Raw genomic sequence first — 25,186 nt, 5'->3', positions numbered from 1 at the left:
TAAATAAAATATTATGATAAATGAGTGATGTAAGTATTTATGATCTGATGTAAATCTAAACCAAAACCAGTACATTGATATAATTAAGTATAAATAAAATCATTGTTCTAAAGTTCATGCTTTTGATTCAATATAGACTTTTTTTTTATAATAATTGTAAGTTTAATTATAAGGATAATTCCTACAAGGAGAACTGCATGCGTCTGAGCTAGTTTGGATCCCTTCTATATTATCAATCTTTGTTCTAAAGTTCATGCTTTTGACTCGATATTCGATTTATTTGTGCCTCTATATATCATAAACCTGCAGCTCGTTTGGAATATTAAGCTTTTTCCTTCTGAAGACCAGTTGAAGATCTTACTCATGATGTTCAGATTGCGTAATAAAGATGATGACTATATGTACTCTGGGCCAACAAGCAGCAGTAGTGTTAGACCAGTGGCTGTGCAGGGTTGAAAGAGTTGACGCTGCTATTTGTTGCTGGAGCAGGCCTTATCATCATACTTAGAATCAAAGCGATCATCTGCATTGTCCAAGATTCGTCATGATGAAGCTCGTTAAGTCGTTTTCGAGTTAACGTGATTTTTTTCCTTCTTCTTGACTAATGTACTTTAGTTTCATTGTGGTTAAAAGCACTTACAGCAGCTATGGCAGCGCAGAAGATGCTGAATCCAGGGAAATAGAATGGTGAATTGCCTGCTAGAAACAAAGCTGGGAAAGGGAACAAAAAAAGGGATTTGTTTTCGCAGTATGAAACAGACACAATGTAAGAGGAATTGCTGCACACGTAGACCAACATTTAAACACGTAGAATAAGAGTTATGGAGTCAGCGTACCTGTTAAAGGGGTGAAAGCAAATGGGGCAATAATGCCAGCGAAGGAAGATATGCCAGTAATGCACCCCTGAGCCCTCCCCTACAGCAACCAAAGAGATTTTAAATCTCAATCTCATCATTTTTTCCTACACATTTCAACCCAAATATCGAACCGGTATAAAGATTACCTGTTCATCTGAACCTGTCAGTTTTGAAGCAATGCTCCTCAACTGCACATGAATTGGTAAAGTTCAAAAAACTTTGTGCTCGAGACAAAATATTGTGGCAAGGAACAGATAACTCACACATGGCAGAGCAAACACGGCCACAACACACATCATTGCCGCAACGTAAGGAACCTGCAAGTTGTAAATTATCAAAAGAATAAGCAAAGAGCCATGAAGAAAAGGTCTCGTTAACAATTGTTGAGAAACAGGACAAGATGTACCCAGGAAGCCCACGCAACGCTGTAAAGTAAAATCTGCAATCAAAAAGTTATGCTTGTTATCAAAATCTATGTGTGTATATGTTAAAACATATATAAATGCCACTCGAAAAGTTTCACTTACATGAGCAAAGGTGAAAAAGAGACCTATAGAAAGCATCTTTGCCTCTCCCATAAAAGGACTGAATACAGGCATGATGATCAGCTGAAAAGTGGAAACGTCATAGCGTGATGCAAACGCATGAGAACATAAAATTATAGTTATAAAGTCAATGCAGGGAAAACTACCTGTGATATTGATCCCGCAATTCCGGAAATTATCAATAGATCAGCGAATTGATCTTTGTTAAAGTGAAACTGAGCCTTCAAGCAATACTGCATTATTGTAAAGGGAAGGGAAGAGAGAAAAGCAGAAGATCTTCAATAAGAGCTTATGCAGTATAATTCAATTCCGGGAATCACTAAAATGTAAACTAACCATTAAGGAATCGTAGAGGCCGAATTCTGCAACATTATAGAAGAATGCAATCACTGCTACTTTAGAAAAGGGTTGGCTGCAGAACAAATGATAAAAGTGTTGGGAAATTACCCCGAAGTGATGCCGATCACGATGATAATATAGTACCGAAAAAAATGCGGAATAAAATAATCAACAAGAACACAAAGATCTACGTGGTTCACCCAAAATAGGCTACGTCCACGGAGCACTGCAACTTTTATAACTGGAAAAAATATTACAACAAGTGTATACACCAATACACTCAATATTCCTCACACTCTCAAACCCGTGTATACCGAGAAAATAATTTCTCTAACTCACACAAGAGAATTCCCGCACTCAAGAAAAAATACAATCTTTTTCTATGCACTCTCTTTTTATCAAAGCTGAAAAGCTTTTGATTTTGGGATACTAAAAGCAAACAAGGAAGGCTCAATTTATAACAAATTTCTTGAACCAACTTTGAGGATTTTCCGATGTGGGATATGTGAGAAAACATTTTTAAATTCCGCGTGGGCCCCACCTCCATTAAAAACTCACCTAACAATTCTCCCACTTGAAGACTTGATTTCAATCATGTCTTCACACCATCATTGCAGCAGCTCATATATCTCCATTTATACTTGCAGTCCGACTGAAGTTGAACACAACTTCAGTTTGTCAATGGTTACTGTCTTTGTGAGCATATCGGCTAGATTCTTACTTCCAGGAATCTTCTCCAGCATCAAGATTCCATCTTCCAGCACCGATCTGATGAAATGGTACCTAACCTGTATATGTTTTGTCCTAGCATGATAAACAGGATTTTTTGCTAAATGAATAGCACTCTGACTGTCACAGTGTAACGTGCTATCTTCAAGCTTCTGACTCAATTCTTCCAGAAAGGATCTCAACCATATCATCTCCTTGCTAGCTTCTGTAACTACAACATACTCAGCCTCTGTAGTCGAAAGCGCAACAATCTTTTGCAGCTTAGACACCCAGCTTACAACTGTACCACCTAATGTGAACACATATCCAGTAGTACTTTTCCTGCCATCCAGGTCACCACCCATATCGGCATCGACAAAACCCTGTAAGCCCAATTTTGACCTCCTGAAGCATAAAGAACAACTAGCAGTACCTTTCAAATACCTGAGAATCCACTTAACTGCTTCCCAGTGTTGCTTTCCTGGATTACTCATAAACCTGCTCACGACTCCCACTGCATGTGCTATGTCTGGTCTTGTACACACCATTGCATACATGAGGCTTCCGACAGCAGAAGCATAAGGAACCTTATTCATATAAGCCTTCTCCTGCTCCGTCGATGGTAATTGTGCTTTGGTTAGTTTGAAATGGCTAGCCAAAGGAGTACTCTCAGATTTAGCTTCATCCATATTAAATCTGCTAACCACCTTTTTTACGTACTCTTCTTGAGATAACTTCAAGAATCCATTCACCCGGTCTCTAAAGATCCTCATTCCAAGGATTTGCTTTGCAGCACCCAAATCCTTCATGGCAAATTCCTTTGATAAATCTTTCTTGAGTTTATCAATTTCTTCCAGACAAGCTCCAGCTATCAGCATATCATCTACATATAGCAGTAGTATGATATAAGAACCGTCAAACCTTTTCACATAACAGCAGTGATCAGCTTGACACCTTAGGAAATCATTTTCACTCATGAATCCATCAAACTTCTTGTACCACTGTCTTGGAGCTTGTTTGAGACTGTACAAGCTCTTCTGAAGTTTGCACACCATTCTCTCTTTTCCCCGTACTTCAAAGCCCTGTGGCTGCTTCATATAAATTTCTTCATCTAGGTCACCGTGAAGAAACGCAGTCTTTACATCCAACTGCTCCAAATGTAAGTCTTCCTTCGCCACTAGTCCAAGTACTGTCCTGATAGTGGTTAATTTAACCACCGGAGAGAAAATTTCGGTGTAATCAATTCCTTCCCGTTGTTGGAAGCCTTTTACAACAAGTCTTGCCTTGTACCGCTTGCTACCATCATGCTCTTCTTTTAACCGGTACACCCACTTGTTATGTAACGCCTTTTTGCCTTGTGGAAGTTCTGTCAACTCCCACGTCTGATTGGATGACAGTGAATCCATCTCATCCTCCATGGCCAACTCCCACTTGGTTGAATCATCATTTTGCATTGCCTCTTCATAGGTCTCCGGTTCACCTTTGTCTGTCAGCAAAATATAGTGAAGTGCAGGGGAGTACCTCTCAGGTGGTCTAATGGTTCTCAAAGATCTCCTGAGTTCAATCACCGGAGTTTGTGGGTCATCATCTTGTGCAGTTTCTTCTTCATCTTCCTGGTTACTGGTTTTCGATTCATTCACAGGAATATATGTCAATGGCACTTCATCAGTCTTCTTGACTTTAGGACATTCATCTCCAGCTCCAATGTCTGACTTGTCCTTGTACAGAAGTTTCTCATTAAATATTACATCCCTGCTCCGAATGATCTTCCGATTTTGGTCATCCCAGAAACGATAACCAAACTCATTATCTCCATAACCAATAAAGAAGCACTTATTTGATTTCGGATCAAGTTTTGTTCTGCTTGCTGAATCAATATGAACATAGGATAGACATCCAAACACTTTCAAGAAAGAAATGTTTATTTCTTTGCCGCTCCATACCTCTTCGGGTATTCTGCAGTCAAGCGGTATCGAAGGTCCTCTGTTGATCAGATATGTTGCAGTGTTAACAGCATCAGCCCAGAATGATTTTGGCAATCCAGAATGCAATTTCATGCTCCTTGCGCGTTCATTCAAGGTCCTGTTCATCCTTTCAGCTACACCATTCTGTTGAGGTGTACCAGGAATGGTTTTCTCCATCTTGATCCCGTTCTGTGCACAATATTTCTTGAACTCATAATCTTCATATTCTCCACCATTATCAGATCGTAAGCACTTCACCTTCAAGTTGGTCTCATTTTCCACCATGGCTTTCCACCTTTTAAAGGTCTCGTAAACATCAGATTTATTTTTCAGAAAATAAACCCAAACTTTTCTACTCGAATCGTCAATGAATGTGACATAGTATCTCGAGCCTCCAAGGGATGTCACAGGAGATGGTCCCCATACATCAGTATGAACCAGCTCCAACTTTGCTGCTTTCGGTTCTCTACCACCTTTTAAAAAGCTCACCTTCTTCTGCTTTCCAAAGATACAACTTTCACATAGTTGGTGTTCAACAGTCTTTAATTCTGGTATCTTTCCTTTTGACACCAACATCTTCATTCCCTTTTCACTCATATGTCCAAGTCTATAATGCCATAGACTTGAATTGGCTCCAGCATCCACAGCTGCTAGTGTGTCTCTGCAACTGGAAGTCATATACAGTGTTTCAGTTTTCTTTCCTCGAGCAACGATCATGGCTCCTTTGTTCACTTTCCAGGAACCATCACCGAAGGTCACATTATGGCCTTCATCATCGAGCTGTCCCACCGAGATCAGATTGCGTGTCAATTTTGATACATGTCTGACTTTGTTGATTTTCCAGACAGATCCATTTGACATCTACATTCGTACATCACCCATACCAACAATTTCCAAAGGTTTTCCATCAGCCAGGAAAACTTTTCCGTAATCGCCAGCGATGTAATTATCAAATACATCGCGATCACCAGTGGTATGAAACGAAGCTCCCGAGTCCATAACCCAAGAATCAACAGGGCTTTCCATGGATAATAGTAAATCATCATGTACTTCCTCAGTGACAGCATTGGCATTATTTTTCGTTGATCTGCAGTTCTTTTTCAGGTGACCATTCTCACCACAGCTCCAGCACTTCATATTCTTTTCAAGGATGTTTTTGTCTTTTCCATTTCTTGATTTGGATCTACCGCGCCATCGGTTTGAACTCCTTTCACCATTCCTGCCTCTTCCTCTGTTATCAAGATTTAGAGCAGATCTCGATGATGTTGCTTCACCCGAGTTTTTCCTGCGAACTTCTTCAGCAAGGATTTGATCTCTAACATCATTGAGTTGTAGTTTTCCTTTTCCAACAGAGTTGCTAACCGCTGCCCGCATCGGTTCCCAAATGTCTGGTAAAGACGCCAGAAGAATAAGTGCCCGAATTTCATCATCAAATTTGATGTCCACCGATGTCAGCTGAGAGACGATCGTGTTGAATTCATTTATGTGCTTTGCCACCGAAGCACCTTCTCCCATCTTCAAGTTGAATAACTTCTTCATGAGATGTACTTTATTGTTTGCTGATGGCTTCTCGTACATGTATGACAGAATGGTCATCATTTCCTCCGTGGTTTTGGCCTCCGCCACGTTATGCGCCACGTTCTTCGTTAGGGTCAGTCGTATCACACCTAACACCTGTCGGTCAAGGAGCTCCCAATCATCATCCTCCATCTTTTCTGGTTTCTTTCCTGATAGAGGTTGATGCAGCTTCTTACTGCACAGATAATCTCTTATCTGTAACCGTCAGAACGAAAAATCTGTTCCGTCGAACTTGTTGATTCCCGGTCCCGATCCATCATCTCCGGCCATCACTTCTCTAGCCTTAGCAAAAAATCTAAAAAATCTTTTCTGATGTGGAAGATCAGACAAGGCTGCAACCACAGAGCATACTCAGAATTTTTAAGAATTTTCACAACAAGGCTCTGATACCAGTTGTTGGGAAATTACCCCGAAGTGATGCCGATCACGATGATAATATAGTACCGAAAAAAATGCGGAATAAAATAATCAACAAGAACACAAAGATTTACGTGGTTCACCCAAAATAGGCTACGTCCACGGAGCACTGCAACTTTTATAACTGGAAGAAATATTACAACAAGTGTATACACCAATACACTCAATATTCCTCACACTCCCAAACCCGTGTATACCGAGAAAGTAATTTCTCTAACTCACACAAGAGAATTCCCGCACTCAAGAAAAAATACACTCTTTTTCTATGCACTCTCTTTTTATCAAAGCTGAAAAGTTTTTGATTTTGGGATACTAAAAGCAAACAAGGAAGGCTCAATTTATAACAAATTTCTTGAACCAACTTTGAGGATTTTCCGATGTGGGATATGTGAGAAAATATTTTTAAATTTCGCGTGGGCCCCACCTCCATTAAAAACTCGCCTACCAAAAAGAACAGGCATTAGAAGATTTTTTTGCGGAAATAATTCCACAATCGATCTTCCATCAAACCCTTCTTAGTAGTTTGTATGCGCACAGCCAAACGGACCTACGAGTTGATAGTGCCAAATCCAATCTGACCGCTGGTTTCATGACCAAAACTCAATGAACTTTTTTTACACATTCAATGTGAGAGGGTCTCGTACTTTTTTGAATTAAAAGAATGAATATCTACAAATACTTACCATGTTATGAGATGAAATTAGTTAAACATAACTGACCTTGTTCTTAACAAGCTAATGCTATCATCCAGTGAAAACAGATTCTTGAACAGCAGCCATTTTTTTCCCGGAACTTTCTGCAGAAGACACTCAGTCTCTGTGCTCTTGTTTAGACAAATGCTGTTGTTGATTAATGATTCGCGGAGAAACAATCTCATGTACACCAGTGATATCACCGATATTGCAGCAGCAACCTATATATACACATTAATGAGAAGAAAAATTATGTTTGAGCACAATTTTCTTTTTACAGAAATTCATCTAAAGGAATACTACTAGCTCTCATGATCAAGAATTCATTGTCGTGTGGGACGTGATAAACATGCTAAGAAATTAAGGCGCATCTGAAACTAGGCATGCATGCAGTATAAATGTTTTGCTATATACATAGAATAAGGATGAAAAGGTGATCAGTACTTGAAATGCGGTTGAAGTGGAGAGGAAGCGAGCCGAAAAATTCCCCAACACAGCGGAAACAAACGCAATGCCTGATACGATTCCAAATACCGAAGCCCGTCTCCTCTCTTGAACAATGTCTGCCTGCAACCACATACCATACACTTGGAAAATAAACTTTCGAAAATCACTCTCTTTGTTCTTTTAAAAATTTTAAAATATTGGGTGATTCGATAATAGCTCCAGCTACCGGAAATGGAAAAGTAACGTACCACATATGCAAAAGCAAGAAAGGAAACACTCCCTTGAGTCGCCATGGCGATCATAGTTTTGAGAACATAGTAAGCGTAGAAATAATACTTGGTCATGCTGCAAGCCAGTACCACTGTAATTTCAATTCACAAACTCATCATTAACCGATTAACTAAGAATTATATATATACATTATTTTAAGAAAGAAACATATATACAAAAAAGAAGTTACAGACCCAGAGGAATGATGGAAAGAGTTATAGGGATGGTGAGCATAATCTTTCTTCCATATGTGTCCGATAGATTTCCTAGCATGGGCATCAGCACTAGTGATCCCAGCCCAACTATCTGCAATAACACATACCAACATGTTACTTGATAGATATATAAATGCGATGTAATTGAAATGTGATATATTTATAGTTCCTGATGCGATGTTTTTTGCAAGAGTACATGAATTTCCATTAAATTACTTGTAAATTTGAATTTTTTTTATTTGGAAATTGTCCCTGTTATATTTGTATTCTGTTTTTTTCTATGCTCTTTTACTTTTTAAGTATTTTAATAATTAGTTTTGAATTATTTAAAATGTTTAATCAATTTAATTGTCGTATAAAATTAAATTTTATTTTGTTATTAGTTATAATAAATATTTCAATGAAACTTAATTTATTTGTTATATGTAATAATATGAGAATAATATTGGTAGGGACAAAGTCAGGTAGCTGAAATTTGAGTAAATTTTTTTACGTACGTATATTTCCACTGGTTTAAAACTAAGACTTGCTTAGGGTAAATAAAATATCAAAATTTATAATATATGCAACCCTTCTTCCACAGACAACAGGAACATTCTAATGCATGCCTTCCCATATACAATGGAAATATTATATGCGTTGAAACCATATAAATACTTAATAATCTTTTTACAAAATATATATTATAATCTCTGCTTTTATTTATTGAATATTTAATGTTTTTTTTTCCTTGCAAGCATTACATGCCAGGTATCTACTCCAATAATTTATTAGAAGTATATATAATAAGAGAGAAACGAAGAGTTTTGGTTATATTTTTTGGAGGACTAGGTGCATACCACTTGCTGCACTCCAGAGAGATAGATGGCTAATGAGCACTTGTCTTTTCCGGGGCAAACCACCGCCATGGTGACGTCGGTGCTGGACGGAACCACCATGGATTCGGCGAAGCAGTAGAGGAATAATGTCACGAACATGTGGCTCAGCCCTCTTGCAGGCACCTCATCCATATCTCAGCCTGCCTGCGCTATTGTTTTTGTTAAATATACCTACTTCATTGGAAATTTTAGTGTATACGAGAATAGCCAAGTGTCGAAGTAAAAGAAGATACTTTACACTCGGATTTTTAATGCACAATTAGCAGCTAGTTAATTAATATGGAATAAATCTATTCAATAATGCACAGTAGGTGCCAAACTTGGCAAATTCACATATAATGGGGGAATATCTGGTATATCTTAACTTGCATATATAAATCCTAAATGCATTTATTTTCGAAAACGCACCCTTTGGCATGAATTCATTGAACAATTCGTCAACTGTCACAATTTATTAAATTTGTTTTGTTTTGTTTTTTTTTTTTTTTTTGTCAATGCAAACGAAAAATTGAATGGCCTAATATTATCATACCCTATCGAATTATTGCATAGGACTTGTATATTTGAATTGCCAAAAATTTTGTCACCTAATGTAATTCAAGATAGATGGATAAAATTTATGTGAATCTTATGTTTAGTCCGGTTGGTAAAAATAATGATATAACTTATAATTTAATATTATTTTCAGGAAAATAATATTCATTAGAATTTCATATTAATTACACGGCTCAAGAAAAAATATTACCATCAACGAAGGATATAAGTAGATTTTAAGACTTAGAAACATATTAAGTCGAAACAATTAAGTTATCGTGATGCTATCATTTTGCTATCTTAAGCAACTTGTGTGAGAAAAATTCACACGAAATCTAAATTCGAAACTTAATTGAAACAAACTTCTCCAATTAAAAAAATTCAATTCACCCCATATGCTCATTAATATATTTTTTAAATTTCTCATATATGAGAGAATACAAATGGAATACTACAAGGAAAAGAACCCGTCTCAGGATAAGTATCCAACGTTATTCTATTACAATTTATTTTTCTTGTTTTTTTATATAATATTTATTTAAGATTATAAATATCACAATCTTCGCTTCCCAACTTTTCTTAATTTTTTTAATATTCTCCGCTTGTCTAAAAAATTTAATAGAATCCTTTAATTACCACTTGCTAAATGACTGAATTTTGATAAAAATTATGTTAAGATTTTCTCTAACTTATTGATTTAATTTTGAAAGAAATGGAAGTTTTTACTTTATTATTAAAATGAATAATATTTTAGTAAAGCAATGTTTATTCTTAATTTCCAATTTGGAAAAAAATTGAAAAGATGTTGACCTAAGAAGTTAAATTTAAATAAAAGAGCGAGTATTTTTGAAGTAAATAAAATATGAGGCCATGAAATTAATGATAGTTTTATGGACATACAAATAATTTGATTAAGAGTAGGTCTCTTGTGAGACGGTGTCACGAATCTTTATCTGTGAGACGGTGTCACGAATCTTTATCTGTGAGACAGGTCAACTCTACTGATATCCACAATAAAAAGTAATAATCTTAGCATAAACAGTAATAATTTTTCATAGATGACCCTGTCTCACAAAATACAACTCGTGAGACCGTCTCATACAAGTTTTTATCTTTGATTGAATAAGTAAGAGATATATAATTAATTTTTATTAATGTTTCAGAATTTGAATACCTGTTCTGTATATATTACGTATAGTCTGTTGTTCACTAAGCTTATTCCTCCCCCCCGACATAAGAAATCGCACAAGTTTCTTCTCATCAACACATCATATTATTCACATGGCTTCCAAAAATCCTTCCGTGCTCACACTCTGCGAACAACAAAAACTTGTCATGAAACTCAATATTTTCAAGATTCAAGGAACAGACAAACGCGGAAATCCTATTCTTCACGTGTTCGGAAAACTCTTTCCAGGTACGTATGTACAGTTAACAGAGTAAAAATGAAGTAAAGATGAAAATAAATGCTCTGAAATTCATTTCCTCACTCTTGATGAATAAGAATGACATCTATAATAAACTAACAACTTAGATTTTTATGGAGGCTTCCAACGGATTACACTCTTTTGCTATGGGATTGAGTATTCTGATATACTCAAGCGAGTGGGTTTGACTCGTTCTATTGGCCTTTATCTCGTACCTCATGTAGAGTTTCAAAAAATTTAATGCTCTTAAAATACATTATAGTGACGATTGATTTTGAGTTATATCGATGATAGGGAGAATTGTGAGTGTGGAGGCGGTGATGAAGTTCTTGGATGAGGAGATATTTCCAGGTTTAAAGGGGAAGCCATTTTCGGTAGTGTACATGAACTCTGATGTCACTAGAGCTGAAAATTTCCCTGGAATATTTGCTTTACATCGACTGTACAAAGCAATGCCTGCCGAGGTTAGAGATAATATGGAATCTGTATGTATCGTGCACCCAAGTTTTCAGTGCCGGTTCTTTCTTTCCACATTTGGCCGTCTCCTCTTCAACCACGGCGGAGGGTAATTTTATTTCCTGTCATCTTTAATTTGGAGCGCCTAGCACACTACTGTTTAGTTCAACCTGATAGTTTTGCATCAATTTTTGAATCTAAGAATGTCGAATCGAATGAATTTTATTTTATTTTGGATGGAACAGGTTGTGTTGCAAGCTGAGGTTCGTCTACAGGTTGGATTTCTTATGGGATAACGTCAGACGTGAAGAATTTGAGATACCGAAATTTGTCAGGGATTTCGATGAGGAGTTGGAGTATCGTCCACAGTTGGATTTCGGCTTGGAGGGACCCGATCACACCAGATTGATATTATGGGCCCCTCAGCCCAATTTTTACTGGTTCATACCAATTTAATATCTAAGGTCTGATCCCACCCCGGGTTCCTCAGTTGGGCTGGATAATATTTTACAGTTTTGTGGATTTGGGCTACTAAGTGGGCCGGATTAAGCTGTGTTTTGTACTTTCTACTGGTTTATTCTGTGTGCTCAACACACCGTATCATATTTCACAAATATAATACGAATATCGGTCCCATTTGCATCGCCTGATATTCTTGTGTAAATGGCTTTATTCACATAACCTTTTATTTTCGATTACATAATAAAATTCCAAAAGAAAAAAGGGAAAGGGAAAGAAAGTTACATACTTGAACCATTGATACGTGGTTTAGTTTTACCACACAAATGTAAGCAATCTCTTGTTCCATTCCAAGCCCTGCTCTCGACATCTCCTGCATTCCTGAACAAATTTTCCATACAAGGCTTAGTTTTGGATAGATAAGATGCTTATATTGGCATTCCCCAGTTTCGGTTCCAGATGTTGCCCATTAACTAGAAAACGTCGATCTCTTTCATGTGTAAATTTTCAAAGACGTAGTTTTTATCCTCTCCAGAATAGGCTTTCTAAACCATGTTCATGCCACTTCAAATACATGCTGAGAATTTTGACATTCTTGTGCTCCATACTCTGTCTCAAAGTGTACATACATACATGAGTGATACACCTCACACCACCCTTTTCACTGCTGTGACCAAGGGCAGAAAGACCCGTTAGCCGAATTCAGGTGAGATGAAGAAATTTTGTATATTTATAAGATCAAACTTGAATTTTAAGAAAATAATGTTTTTTATTATAGCATGAAAAACCAATCGTGCCATGTGTGGACTTCCACAACTCAGGCAGGAGGGGACAGGGAAATGAAATAGGCATTTTCACAAAAAACTGCACTTAAAGTTCGACTTTCCTCACTCCCTGCATCCCTAATCTCAAGAACATTAACTCGAGGTATATCATAATAACCAAAGTATGCAATCATACATGGTACAACAACAAACAAAAGTTCATCCAACATAAACTCCCATGTACATTCGACGTCCTACTAAATAAACCACAACCAACACACAAGAAGATCAAATTATAGAGGACGCACTTGTTTAGCACAGAGTCGGAGTAATCCAGATTGGCCAATGCGAATTTGGAGGATAACAAGGCAATACTTCAATGCTTCCATCCTTCAAATTATAGACACCAACATCATGGTATCCAGCGACACCATCATAATTCGCCCCCGAATAATCATCAGTAAAGTAAATCATATCCCCTTTACACTCTCGGTAATCACTGGCCAACAATGAGAACGAAGAATTCTGCCCCAGGAACAGCATTTTATCATCCAAACTATTCACAATCTCCCAGTTTGGTCCATGAAAATCTAAACGAAAAACGGAAAATTTCACCGTTTTGCTAACTTCATGGTAGTGCTCGATATCAATCTCGAAGTCTAAGTATCGAGTTACCAAGAACAATTCCCCCATTGCATCCACTAAGTACATCATATCTCCCCCAATATTCTGTGGCATGTTCAGAAACCTAACCCTAGTGGCTGAATTGTGGTCATTGATATCACAAATTGCAATCGAACCATGCTTATCGACAGCATAAAATGAGTTTTTATAATAGATCACATCCTCGCAATATGACCGTGCTTCATGTATTATTGTCCAAGAATCATCCCCATTCTTACAGTACGCGAGATCGCCGTACTTGTCAATAATAGTGAAAGCTACGAAATTCGGTTCATTGAAAGGACTGTGAGATAGAATTACCTTTTTGACAAATGAGTCACGCATTTCCTTCAAACTGTAATAATACAAGAAATCATTTTCCGGGGCACGGAGAGTGTATTCTTTTCCTATGCTGTAGAAATCGAATTTCAACACATTTGGGAAGGACGAGAGTGGCGGAAGGGTAACTTTAGTGCGGGTGAGAGGGTTGACGAGGAAAATGGAAGGCGACTCGTCGATGAGCAGGAGCCAACCGTGGGAGGAGCCAGCGGGTCGGCGGCTGTGGGAGGATTCGGGGAGGCTGAGGTGGTAAAAATTCTCGGTGAGGGGATTGAAGAAGCAATGGCGAATGGAGCTGGTAAGAGGTAGCATTAGCCAAGGGAATTCGCGCGGGAGGTGGCGCGGGTTGATTGGAGCGGCGATAAGCCAGCTTGAACATACGGCTCGGAAACGGATGTAATCGGCGGTAGTGAGGAAGTTCGTGGCAACGGTCTGAAGGAGCTCAAGCGGAAGTTCCGACCAGTCAACGGCGAAAGACATTGTGGGAAGTTTCAGAATGGAGTGGAATCCGATCAAATTTTGGATGTTTACGTATATCAATTAAATTGTGATTTCATTTTCAAAAAAAAAATAAATAAATAAATTCATCTGTATATGACCTAAATATTTTAAATCCCACCGAAATTATTGGCTATACTATACATTTCTCCGGGAATAAAATGGTAAATAAATACAAGAGACGTGGCGTAGAAGTTTCCCAAATCTTAGTTTATATGCATTCACACTCCTGCGTTTCAGTCCACCGTTAATCATGAGGAACAAAATTCTATATCAAAAACATGAAGAATCGAATCTCAAAAGCCAAAAGCAATTGCAAAGATTTGAATTTTTCCTACGGGGCTCGCTCAATTCGACAGAAACGTTCATTTTATGCCCGAAAGTTGCGACTTTTTTCGATTCTCCACTTCTTTAAACTTTACGTCGCTGAAGATTCATTGTTCAATTGGTTGAATTCTGTCGCTTTTTTTAGCTTTTTGCGTATTATATAAACGGGAAAGATTACTGACTCCAATCATCCTGTGATCGTTCATTTCACCACTCTGCTGATTTGTGGTATATTTCTCGCTTCTGACATTGGATTTCGTCCCCGTCTAGTTTTCGTGTTGTGTTGCGTTAATGTTTAGTTTTCACTACTATTAGTTACAAATTTTTAGATTATTGTACTTCACAGAAGAACAAATCCTAGGAAGCAAACTGCGTGTCTGTGTTGATCGACTTTATTGGCTGTCTGGGGTGGCAGTATCGGGAATTTTATCAAGAAATTATCACATGAAAATGAAACAATTTATGCTTTGATGATCTAGTTTGTGTTTATTGATACTCGACACTATTTGAATCTTGCCTATTTATTTTGCGGTCATTCCTGCTCCTGATGGCGTTGTATCGAGCATGGATAACGGCGTTTGATAACGATCGATCAAAAGCCTGTCAAACATTTTCAGTTAGACTTCATTTGGGATAATATGTTTAACGAGTGGTCATGTGCATTGTTTCTTGATTTATAGTTCTTCCATAACTTGGTTGGGAATTTCGAGTGATGAGTTTTTTGTGAACGCAGGAACTTCATTTTTTTTACTTGATATTTGGCAATCTCCTTGTGATACAACATGGGGCACACGGCCAATGTAAGGAACTTGGTTTAATATTTGTTTATTGGTGTTAGTGTATTTAACTCATTAATGCAAAAAAATTTAAAGATAACTTCGTATCATTTTGTCTCTGTAATAAAACTAGTCTAACTCGTAGCCTTTGAACTGAATGCAGGAATGTGACCAAAATAATCAGCAGACTGATATTGGTAATATGTTCACTTAATTCTAAGACATCTTGGGGACTTGTCTGTTCATGTTATCCTTATTCTTTGTGTTGATCTTATACTTACTGAATTTACATGCTATTATTTTCTATGTTCAGCTGCAGCATTACGCAATGGGAAAGAAATTTTATTGCAGGTGACTTGATTATATATCTTCATCTTTTAGTTCGAGCAGAAGAAAGTATAGATTTTAGGAAAAAACGACTCATTTATTAAATATTTAATCAGATAAAATTATGTTGTAAAAAGTTGCTTTGTAGGCTTTTAATTGGGAGTCTCATAAGCATGATTGGTGGAGTAACCTAGAGAAAAAGGTTCCTGATATAGCACAATCTGGCTTTACATCAGCTTGGTTGCCCCCGCCTACCCATTCATTTGCACCTGAAGGTTGAACAATTTCAATTGATTGCTGTACTTATTTTATTGTATGTGCTATTGCTGTTCATTTTTCTCATCTGATTGTCTTAAATGACAGGTTATCTTCCACAGAACCTATACTCCCTCAATTCTTCGTATGGTTCTGAGAATATGTTAAAAGCTTTACTAAATAAGATGAAAACATATAAAGTTAGAGCAATGGCCGACATAGTCATAAACCATCGTGTTGGAACCACCCAGGGGAATGGTGGAATGTACAACCGTTATGACGGAATCCCAATACCGTGGGATGAACAAGCTGTTACATCCTGTACTGGTGGAAAGGTTAGCACATGGTAGCGTGGACACAAGTGGAAAATTAATTTGTTTATACCTTCTGGAATTGCTTGCGCTTCATGTGACTTTTTTAGTTGCTCTCATTCACTAATATTTGTGATTCTCTCTTTCCTTTGGCGTGTGGGAATAATACAAGCTTGGTCTAGGGTTATGGGGTTTTCCTCTCGTAAAGAACTTTTAAGTATTGTATCTGTTTTATTTTTTTCTTTAGTTGAATTTGTGAACAACAGAGTTGGGATTTTCTCTTTAGTTGAATTTGTGAACAGAGTTGAGATTTTATACTTTTTCATGGTTATGATTTCTATCTCAATCATTGGCATATCTATAGTGTTTACAATTGAATAACCATTCAGGGGAACAAAAGTACTGGAGACAATTTTAATGGGGTGCCTAATATAGATCACACACAAGACTTTGTCAGGAGAGACATTACCAACTGGCTTCGATGGCTGCGTAATACTGTTGGTTTTCAGGATTTTCGGTTTGATTTCGCCAGAGGGTATAGCAGCTTATGCTTTTTTTATATAAACTTTTGAATTTTGTCATTTCGGTATAATGACGTATGTTTTGTTTGTTTATGTTTTTAACTCATCCACTTTCTCTTCTTGTACCAATCTAGCTACTCTCCGAAATACGTGAAAGAGTATATTGAAGGTGTGAAGCCTATATTTTCCGTTGGAGAATTTTGGGATTCTTGCAACTACAGAGACCACCACTTGGAGTACAACCAAAGTATAACTTCTTGAAGATATTATTGTGACTTTGGAAATATGAAAACCATAGGACCAAAAGTTCACTCTGTAGAAAAAGGTTTCACGCTTCCATCGAAATGGATTAGTCCGCGCCATCTATCATCTTAAACATGTGTAGTTACTCTACCATTTTGAAGGGTCAATTTATGAAGAGAGTTCTCAATACGTGTTACCAGTTGAATAAATTCAATTCACTGATTCAACTCATTTTTGTCCAAAACTATAATGCAGATAGTCACAGGCAAAGGATTATCAACTGGATTGACGGTACGGGGCAAATATCAGCTGCATTTGACTTCACAACAAAGGGGATTCTTCAGGTAATTTGAATGTAATAATTTGAAACTTGTTTCTGTCACAATTTTATAAAAACTTTGGCTTTCCTATTAATTATAAGATATCCGAAACGACAATTATAAACCCTCGCCTACAAGTGAATAACCACAGAATCATGCGCTGCCTATTTTTTAACCTTTCTCTTTGTACAATATCTTGCTGATAGGAAGCTGTTAAAGGCGAACTCTGGCGTCTTCGTGATCCGCAAGGGAAGCCACCTGGTGTTATAGGGTGGTGGCCTTCAAGGGCAGTCACATTTCTTGACAACCATGACACTGGATCAACTCAGGTAGAGCCGTTGTTCAGTGTTTCAGACATATTTCTGTACACACATTTTACATGGTGTTCTCAAGAATATGCTGCGAATTGTTTTTGCAGGCTCATTGGCCTTTTCCATCGAATCATATTATGGAGGTATTGCTATCTTCTCTTGATTGTAATATCACAATTTTTAAATTTGTACAGCATGGTGCCTTGATTATATATTTGTTTAGAACATTATTTTTCCCTTTTGTCAGTATTCCTACTTCCTTCTTGTTCAGCTTGCAAACTTCTAGTTCATGTTACCGTACAGGGCTATGCCTACATACTCACTCATCCAGGCATACCTTCAGTATTCTACGACCATTTCTACGACTGGGGCAGTTCCATTCACGACCAAATTGTGAAATTGGTACACTATATAATCACATTTTTTTTCACAGAAAACTTATTTAAAGCATGCATGAGTTAAAATTTAAATGATTAACACAGATCGATACTAGACGACGTCAAGGTATACACAGTCGATCTTCAATTAATATCCTTGAAGCACAGCCAAATCTTTATGCAGCAGTTATAGGCGACAAAATATCCATGAAAATTGGAGATGGTTCATGGTGCCCCTCCGGAAAGGAATGGACCCTTGCAACCAGTGGCCACAGATACGCGGTCTGGCAAAAGTAGCCGCCACCTGGTATTTCTGTTATGCTCGTATGAAAATGTATCACAATCTCACGTTAGGAGAGGTCCCTTCGTTTCCGTTCCATACAATCTCCCTTCCCTCCTTTCTTGCACAATGGCTTGTCCAAGTAAGGTCTCAATACGAGAACTCAATAATTTAATGTTTATATAATGAGAGATAATTACTTCTGATAATGACGTATTAACGATTTATCAAATTTATTTTTTCGAAAGGAAGTTGATCATGATTACCAATAAGCCTCAAGTTGATTCTTCCTGGGTCGATGCCCGAGTGGTTAATGGAGACGGACTGTAAATTCGTTGGTAACATGTCTACGCTGGTTCAAATCCAGTTCGGTCCAATAATTCACCAATCTACCATAAAATGGTATAACACACCTTGTCTTTCAGAAATATCGCATACGAAGCTAAAAAAAAATTCTTCTATCAAATCTTTTATTTTCCTAGGATTGTAGATTATAAATATAAATAAGATTGATTACGAAGAAAAAAAATAAATGGTACATGTAAATGTAAATATTAGGTTCGTACTATTGCGGCTCGGAGTAGGATAGGAATGAAAATTTAGTTTAGTAGTTTAGGATAGCGTGGGACTCACAGCAGTTTCTGGAAATGAGATCCGATAAAGATGAAACTACAGATACAAAGCTGATCGATCACTCTTTCTTTTCGACGGCAATTATTTAAAATAAATTAAAAAGGTTTGGTAAATAACGTTTCCATTATTTTCCACATTTGGTTTTGAGCTCGAACTTTTTTAACCACGTTGAAGCACAATTCATGTTAGACTTTATCACACTCGAATCGGATTAGAAAATGTTCGAACGTTTTCAAATCAAATTCGAACTCAATTTATATTGTTCAATGGTTCGTGAGTCGCTCGCGAGCCTTGATATTTTATTAATATAATATATAATATAATATTAATATATACTAAATAAATAGATTCGGAGCCTTTCAGATATTTATTTTTGAGCAATATGTCGAATAACTCGTGAACATTTTTTAATATTTCAAGCCAATTTCGAACTCAAGCCCTAATTCGAATCGAACTCGAAAAAAATTTAACTTTTTGAGCTTCAAATCGAGCTTCATCACATTTATTTCGAGCTTAATTCAAGCTTTAAATTTTTCAGTATATTTGGTTTGATTCAGTTCATTTATATCTTAGTCGGGAGTTGATCAATAAGCTGAGGCCGCTAAAAATCTGGTGAGTAAACTCCATTATTTCATACCCTAACTTCAAATGAAAGATGTTATTTCCTTAAAATTTCCATCATCACCTCATCAAGTTCTATTTTCATTTCTTATATACTCACCCTCCATGATCTGCTAATTGTTTACTTGTTTCGACATAAAATGGTCTACTAAAAAGAAAAAAATGTATGTCGACAAAATTAATTTAAATTTGGTATTAAAGCAAAAAACACCACCACCCAAGTTTTATCCCACTAAGTGCATGGGGTCGATTACATGGATCCCCTTATCCTATAATGTTCTATTTTCTGTTATATGTTAATCTATATCTAGATAATGTACATCATTCTTAATAGTTTGTATTTAAGTTTTTTGGTCTCGATCTTCTTCTAATATTATATAGATATTAGTCATGGTCTCACATTTTTTAACTAGAGCCAATATTAAATATGGATAAAGAATAAGATTGATTAAATTTTGAAACTGTAACGTCCTCAGTGTGTCAAGACGAGTCTTTATAGCGTGTTTATGTCCTCATTCACACGTACCCTAGAAAACTTCTCAGGGTGTTACACATCTCATAATTGTCTCAAATCAAGCACGTTTAACTTTGGTGTTCTTATATGATGAGCTACCGAAAAGAAGATACACATTTTTTATATGAATAGTACGTATCAAATCTTTTAACTCATCATCAAATGCACAGTCTCATACCTGAACAGTTTTGGAATTTTCCTCCTTCCGGTGTGAGATCGGTTCATTTATGTTATCTCCGCCTAGAAACCTGCCAAAAACAATTCATTATCCGTGCAACTTCATTACACCGACGATCATCCCCGCCCTCTTCTATCCCCGGACATCACATCAAACACAAGGAGGGAGCGGTTGTTGAAGAAAACCCACATAGCCCTTTCCCATCACATGATAACAGAGTCATTGGCTTCATCATTTCATATCTAAAATCAGTTCCAAATCCATGACCACTTGCCGTTTTAATGACTTTGTTTTTTAGGAATATTGACTTTTAGTTTAAGATAATAAGAATAATTAAAATAGGCTTGAACATTATTAATTATTTACATATTTATATAATAAAAAAATACTCGAATCGACCTAAAAATATGTATTGGATTTTATTTTCTCCACCACCATCATTAATAATATATATTCGTCACATGACAAGCACCGATCGATCCATCTCCCAAATGATTAATCTCTTTGAAAACTATGCCCCGTTTCATTGTTTATTCTTCCTTCCTTGATATACCCCACACTTTATGTGCTTACGTTTTACGTGTAAGCGTGTTTCATTGCGAGTGAAATGTGAATGACTTTGCTTCACTTTCTCTTTTGTTTTGGTTTTTTTATCAGTGCAATTTTAATTTCTCAACTAATAAAAGTACTCCTCAATTCCCACACAACATTCATATGTGCACCAAACTTTGCTGCTTCTTTTTTTCTATTGTAAAAATTTACATTATAAACAATAGAGAAATTTAATTTAGCATATTTTTTTTATTTTAGTCATATAATTTATTAAAGTTTGGTTTCCATACATTAACTTGAATTTTTTGTCTTTTTTTCTTCAAACTACTAAATAAATCGAATATTGATTATTTGGCATTGATTCTCTCATACGTGGCTTTGTGACGTGAATAAATTTCATATTACTCATATTGAAATTCATATGATCAAAATTAAATATATAAATAAAGGAAAACAACCTCAATACTTAAAAATTAGAAGAAATAAAAAAATTTTTCCGTTTCCATTTATTTTTGTTTATTTGTATTATAATGTGTTTAATATAAATTTCATTATTGTCACATGTGCAACATAGGAGATCATCGGTGTCAAATAATCAATATATGATGGATTAAGTAGTTTATAGCAAAAAAAGAACAAAAAAAAAACAAAAACAAAGTTATCGGATGAATACCAAACTTTGACGAGTTCAAAGAATTAAACTCAAAACATGCCAATTTACAAAATAAAAATTGAAAATTTTCCCAAATAATAAAAACTTGAAACTAATTAGAGAAAGATGATTTATAGATTAGAAATATATATTAATTTTTCACTAGCTCTTTAATCCTCATGAGGAACCAATTTTTTCAAATAGATTTTTTCATTTCACTTACAACTGCTTTACTAACTAATTTTTACCTACGTTTCAATATATTGTAAGACGACAAATAATTTAGATATGATTTATTTGATTTAAAAATACATATGAAAACATTTTTCTCTCAAGCATTTAACTGTTCACGCATGCTTTGTTTTTGTATTAAATAGTATTTAATTAATTACGCATATCATAGGGTAGAGGTCAACAGTTTGACTCGTGGTTATACGCATGATAATCAGCAGTGGATTGTAATAATTAATTGGTATAATATCGTAAAATGATTAAATATTCACATGCATACGCATCCGATAGTTAATTAGTTTATTCCACGTTTTTCTCAACTGATTTCTACAAAATGATATATCTGATAATTTTTTAATTTATATTTATCTATAATTTTTATTTAAAAAATCATAATTTCATCAAATTTTATCCTGTAAAAAAATCATGCTAAATCAATTGTTATAAAAATAAAAACATATATATATAAGCAATAAATAATATTTTATATTATATTATACGCTCAATACATGTGTGCGTTTCTTAGGATAATACATGCATGCTTTTATAATAGTAGATAAATACAATTTTTTGGTATATGCATCGAGAAGTGCATGAATCATCCACAAGTCTTCAATCTTGAGGCTTTGACCCTTTCTTCTTTATCTTTGTTATAAACAATACACACACTATTGTGAGTGTGTGTGGTGGCACCGTGGAATCGTCATTCGAAGTTGGGATTCTCCATATGGGAGGGCACGAGTTAGGTTTTTCGGTTTCGGATAGTTAAATTCGGATACTTGATTTTTTCGGTTGGTGTTTTTACTATCCGATCTGATTCTAGTAACTACCCGACTATTCGGATTAGGGGTGGAGAAAATATCGAATTTTCGTTATACCGAGATACCGTACCGAAAAAATCGAATTTACTGAATTTTCGGTATACCGAAGATTTCGGTGCGGTATGGAAACAATACCAAATTTTTCGGAACAGTAATGGTATACAATTTGAAAATTTCGGTATATACCGAAATATTGAAATACCGAAAAAATATATAAAAACTTTAAAATATATAATTTAAAACAATAAATGTATAAAATTTTAAAAATATAAGATTTATTCGGTATAAAACGGTATATACTGATATCGTACCAAAATTTTTGGTATAATCGATATGCTAGTTATATGTACCAAAATTTCGATATACCGATTTTCGGTATGTTATCGGTATGAATTTTCTTATACCGTAATTTTTGGTACGATATACAATATATAATATTCGGTACGGTACGGTATAACACCTCTAAGTCAGATACCAAGTAGTGTCGGGTTGGGGTCGGGTATTCACCTTTTCAAAAAATCTTAGTTTTCTCGTTTTGTGTCTACAAAAAAAATAAGATTATCACAATAATCATGTCTAATTTACACACCAAGTTAAACAAAAATTCATATGTGAAATTATTTAAAATAAAAGGTATTAATTAACAAAAAAAAATAAAAAAATATGTAAATCGAGTCATCAAATATAATAATTATAAACATATATACTTCTTCATCCTCGCTTCATTAAATCCCTATATAAACTAAATTTAGTTTTGTGAGTTTTGTCAATTTGATCAGTGCTTCAATTCGATTATATTTAGTAGAGAAAACATGGGTATTTTTGTATGTTTATCGGGCTTGTAAGGTCATTCACGAGATAAAAAATGTAGATGGACTAACTTTCTGTGTCATTCAAGATCAAATCTATATTTTTTTGTAAAAAAAATTATCGGATTCTTGGATACCCAATCAAGTAGTTCGGGTAGACATTTTCTACCCAAACACGACCCCTATTAAATATAGACGCCCGAACCCGAACAACTAATCGATTTACCCGAAAAATGCATCCAACCGAGTACGGGTTTGGGCAACCCAATCAGATTGCCCACTCCTACTCTTCGTCTTCAGTTCTAATATATGTCAAATAGAAAAATATAGAGATGTCCAAAAAAAAAAAAACTTTATGTTTTCTACATTGGCCCAATATTCTGTAATTTCTACATCAAAAATATTTTCCAAAAAAAAACCAAAAATTATTCCACCCACCAACAATCTTTAGATAAAATATATGTACGTATTTAAAAAAAATTCTACGTAGTAATGTGTGTAATTAAGTAAAAGAAAAATCTATATTAGATTAACTATTTTTCTTTTTTACTCGATTTATACTTTACTGGCATTTCTGCAGGTTCCAGCTACTAAATTAATATTTCCTCAAACTTGACCGAAAAATTGGGTACGTTGACCGTTTATGGGTTTATTATCACTTAAAATTTGCAGTTGTTTTTTTATGCAAGCTTTGAGATAAATTGAGAATTACAAATGAAACAAATTACACAAATATAATAAAAACTTGTAGGCCTGTATATATATGGTAGTTTTTTATGTTTGAAAAAAGGTTTCAAATTAATTAAAAGGCGAGTCGATTAAGTCTAACCCTATAGCAGTAGGCAATTTTAGGATTCGAAAATGTACGTTAGAATTTGATGTACAAATTAATTGAATGAGTAAATGAGTGTGGTGGGGGCAGTTCCAAGGCAATAAATGTGAAGCGAATGAGTTTGAAAATTGATGCATATTTACTACGCATACACCAACTTATATACAATAAAAGCCAAACATTAAATAGATATATTAATTAATTTGTGACATTATCGGGTTTTGTTAATCTACATCGACAGTATTTTCATCCAGCATTGAATGGATGATTAATCATGATGACTCATTCAATAATGATGTAAGAATGCTCACGATTTATCTACTCAACAAACATGTCTTGTACTGAATGAACGACAACACTACCATATCACATGTAAATAATATTTACCAAATGCATGGTTAGAAGTGGGAATTCAAAGGTTGGAGCAGTTGACTGTTATTAATATTTCTTTAAAACAAAAAAGATAAGAAGAGTGCCCAGGAAGTGGGTGTGATGAGTGCGACATATCACTCGACAAAAGGGTTTTTTTTAATAAAAAAAAATTTATTTTGGGTTCTCGGAAAAGGGAACGAAATGAAAGAACAATGCTAAACACATTCCAAGAAATAATTATTCTTTTACTAAAATATATGGGGAAAAAAACTTAGGAGAGATGTCACTTCGAGATTCTCGAACACACACGGGCTCTCATTCATTTAATTAATTGGTCTGATAAACAAAATCAATATTAATCCAATTATTTTATATATATTTTTAAAAAAATTGTTATTGTTAAGATATTTCAGCTGTTTGCGTTGTTAATTGTGATCAATTTAATTCTGAGTTACCATTCGGTTTGATTTCGTGTAAAAGATAATTTTAATGACTTGACTTTTATGTAAATGTAGTAGTTGAATCAGTATATTCTCACCTACTCGTGATACATATATAACATGATGGTGTTTAATTTTATTTTCCTTTTTTAGGTTTGAATTTAATTGAATCTCGAATTTAAAAAAAAAATACATGATATTTGAGATATTAAGATAATATATTAAATATTTTCCGGGTGCTGCAAATCTGCAAATAGTAGGTGGGGGCTGTAGCGGGAGTGGATCTCCATGTGCATTATAAGTCATTCCTGTTGAAAAGTGGTGCAAATAGTTTTTGGTTTGACTCCAACACTCCCATTTCTGCAATTTGAGCTATCATTAGATTATTAGCTCAATAATGTATCTAAAATTTAATAATAATATTAATGGATCT

General features: G+C 35.3%; 4 protein-coding genes across 7 annotated transcripts; 2 read left to right on the top strand and 2 right to left on the bottom strand.

Annotated features, from left to right (window-relative positions):
- Positions 1-56: 56 nt before the first annotated feature.
- Positions 57-9,170, bottom strand: LOC142524183 (uncharacterized). 2 transcript variants are annotated; one of them, XM_075628006.1, is made up of 14 exons: positions 8,872-9,170; positions 8,012-8,123; positions 7,778-7,908; positions 7,545-7,724; positions 7,128-7,321; positions 1,739-1,814; positions 1,549-1,635; positions 1,385-1,465; positions 1,264-1,296; positions 1,121-1,174; positions 1,004-1,045; positions 837-915; positions 641-711; positions 57-523 (listed from the first exon to the last, which is right to left on the bottom strand). In XM_075628006.1, the coding sequence occupies exons 1-14, from the start codon at positions 9,040-9,042 to the stop codon at positions 431-433; spliced, it is 1,404 nt and encodes a 467-aa protein (XP_075484121.1). In that variant the 5' UTR covers positions 9,043-9,170; the 3' UTR covers positions 57-430. The 2 variants fall into 2 exon arrangements, with proteins under 2 accessions (XP_075484121.1, XP_075484122.1); XM_075628007.1 differs by having other exon boundaries at positions 7,545-7,667; positions 7,796-7,908; positions 8,872-9,166.
- Positions 9,171-10,651: 1,481 nt separating this feature from the next.
- On the top strand, positions 10,652-11,991 carry LOC142524884 (uncharacterized). The gene is made up of 3 exons (XM_075629036.1): positions 10,652-10,861; positions 11,166-11,436; positions 11,573-11,991. The coding sequence occupies exons 1-3, from the start codon at positions 10,726-10,728 to the stop codon at positions 11,781-11,783; spliced, it is 618 nt and encodes a 205-aa protein (XP_075485151.1). The 5' UTR covers positions 10,652-10,725; the 3' UTR covers positions 11,784-11,991.
- Positions 11,985-14,107, bottom strand: LOC142524883 (F-box protein SKIP23-like). Of its 3 annotated transcripts, none has more exons than XM_075629032.1 (2): positions 12,859-14,106; positions 11,985-12,167 (listed from the first exon to the last, which is right to left on the bottom strand). In XM_075629032.1, exon 1 carries the CDS (start codon positions 14,030-14,032, stop codon positions 12,863-12,865), a length of 1,170 nt encoding a protein of 389 aa, XP_075485147.1. In that variant the 5' UTR covers positions 14,033-14,106; the 3' UTR covers positions 11,985-12,167; positions 12,859-12,862. The 3 variants fall into 3 exon arrangements, with proteins under 3 accessions (XP_075485147.1, XP_075485149.1, XP_075485150.1); XM_075629034.1 differs by lacking the exon at positions 11,985-12,167 and adding an exon at positions 12,179-12,453 and having other exon boundaries at positions 12,859-14,107; XM_075629035.1 differs by lacking the exon at positions 11,985-12,167 and adding an exon at positions 12,179-12,450 and having other exon boundaries at positions 12,859-14,107.
- Positions 14,108-14,255: 148 nt separating this feature from the next.
- On the top strand, positions 14,256-18,370 carry LOC142525027 (putative alpha-amylase 2). The gene is made up of 13 exons (XM_075629198.1): positions 14,256-14,605; positions 15,111-15,177; positions 15,317-15,350; positions 15,467-15,504; positions 15,629-15,755; positions 15,844-16,070; positions 16,436-16,581; positions 16,702-16,814; positions 17,066-17,154; positions 17,337-17,459; positions 17,549-17,584; positions 17,745-17,843; positions 17,924-18,370. The coding sequence occupies exons 2-13, from the start codon at positions 15,160-15,162 to the stop codon at positions 18,113-18,115; spliced, it is 1,242 nt and encodes a 413-aa protein (XP_075485313.1). The 5' UTR covers positions 14,256-14,605; positions 15,111-15,159; the 3' UTR covers positions 18,116-18,370.
- The last annotated feature ends 6,816 nt before the right edge of the window (positions 18,371-25,186 follow it).

Source organism: Primulina tabacum, chromosome 14, assembly GCF_025594145.1.
Source record: "Primulina tabacum isolate GXHZ01 chromosome 14, ASM2559414v2, whole genome shotgun sequence".
Classification (NCBI taxonomy): domain Eukaryota; kingdom Viridiplantae; phylum Streptophyta; class Magnoliopsida; order Lamiales; family Gesneriaceae; genus Primulina; species Primulina tabacum.
The sequence above is the reverse complement of the archived record's forward strand: the minus strand, read 5'-3'. Positions and strand labels throughout refer to the sequence as shown.

Excerpts from the sequence above, each read along its gene's own strand:
- LOC142524884 (XM_075629036.1), top strand. The coding sequence starts at position 10,726 with ATGGCTTCCAAAAATCCTTCCGTGCTCACACTCTGCGAACAACAAAAA. Across the intron at positions 10,862-11,165 it reads GTTCGGAAAACTCTTTCCAG|GGAGAATTGTGAGTGTGGAG; the intron begins GTACGTATGTAC and ends TATCGATGATAG. Across the intron at positions 11,437-11,572 it reads CTCTTCAACCACGGCGGAGG|GTTGTGTTGCAAGCTGAGGT; the intron begins GTAATTTTATTT and ends TGGATGGAACAG.
- LOC142524883 (XM_075629034.1), bottom strand. The coding sequence starts at position 14,032 with ATGTCTTTCGCCGTTGACTGGTCGGAACTTCCGCTTGAGCTCCTTCAG.
- LOC142524183 (XM_075628006.1), bottom strand. The coding sequence starts at position 9,042 with ATGGATGAGGTGCCTGCAAGAGGGCTGAGCCACATGTTCGTGACATTA. Across the intron at positions 7,725-7,777 it reads TGGTACGTTACTTTTCCATT|AACAAAGAGAGTGATTTTCG; the intron begins TCCGGTAGCTGG and ends AATTTTTAAAAG. Across the intron at positions 1,046-1,120 it reads CCGTGTTTGCTCTGCCATGT|TTGAGGAGCATTGCTTCAAA; the intron begins GTGAGTTATCTG and ends ATTCATGTGCAG.
- LOC142525027 (XM_075629198.1), top strand. Across the intron at positions 15,351-15,466 it reads TAATCAGCAGACTGATATTG|CTGCAGCATTACGCAATGGG; the intron begins GTAATATGTTCA and ends TTCTATGTTCAG. Across the intron at positions 15,756-15,843 it reads CCATTCATTTGCACCTGAAG|GTTATCTTCCACAGAACCTA; the intron begins GTTGAACAATTT and ends CTTAAATGACAG.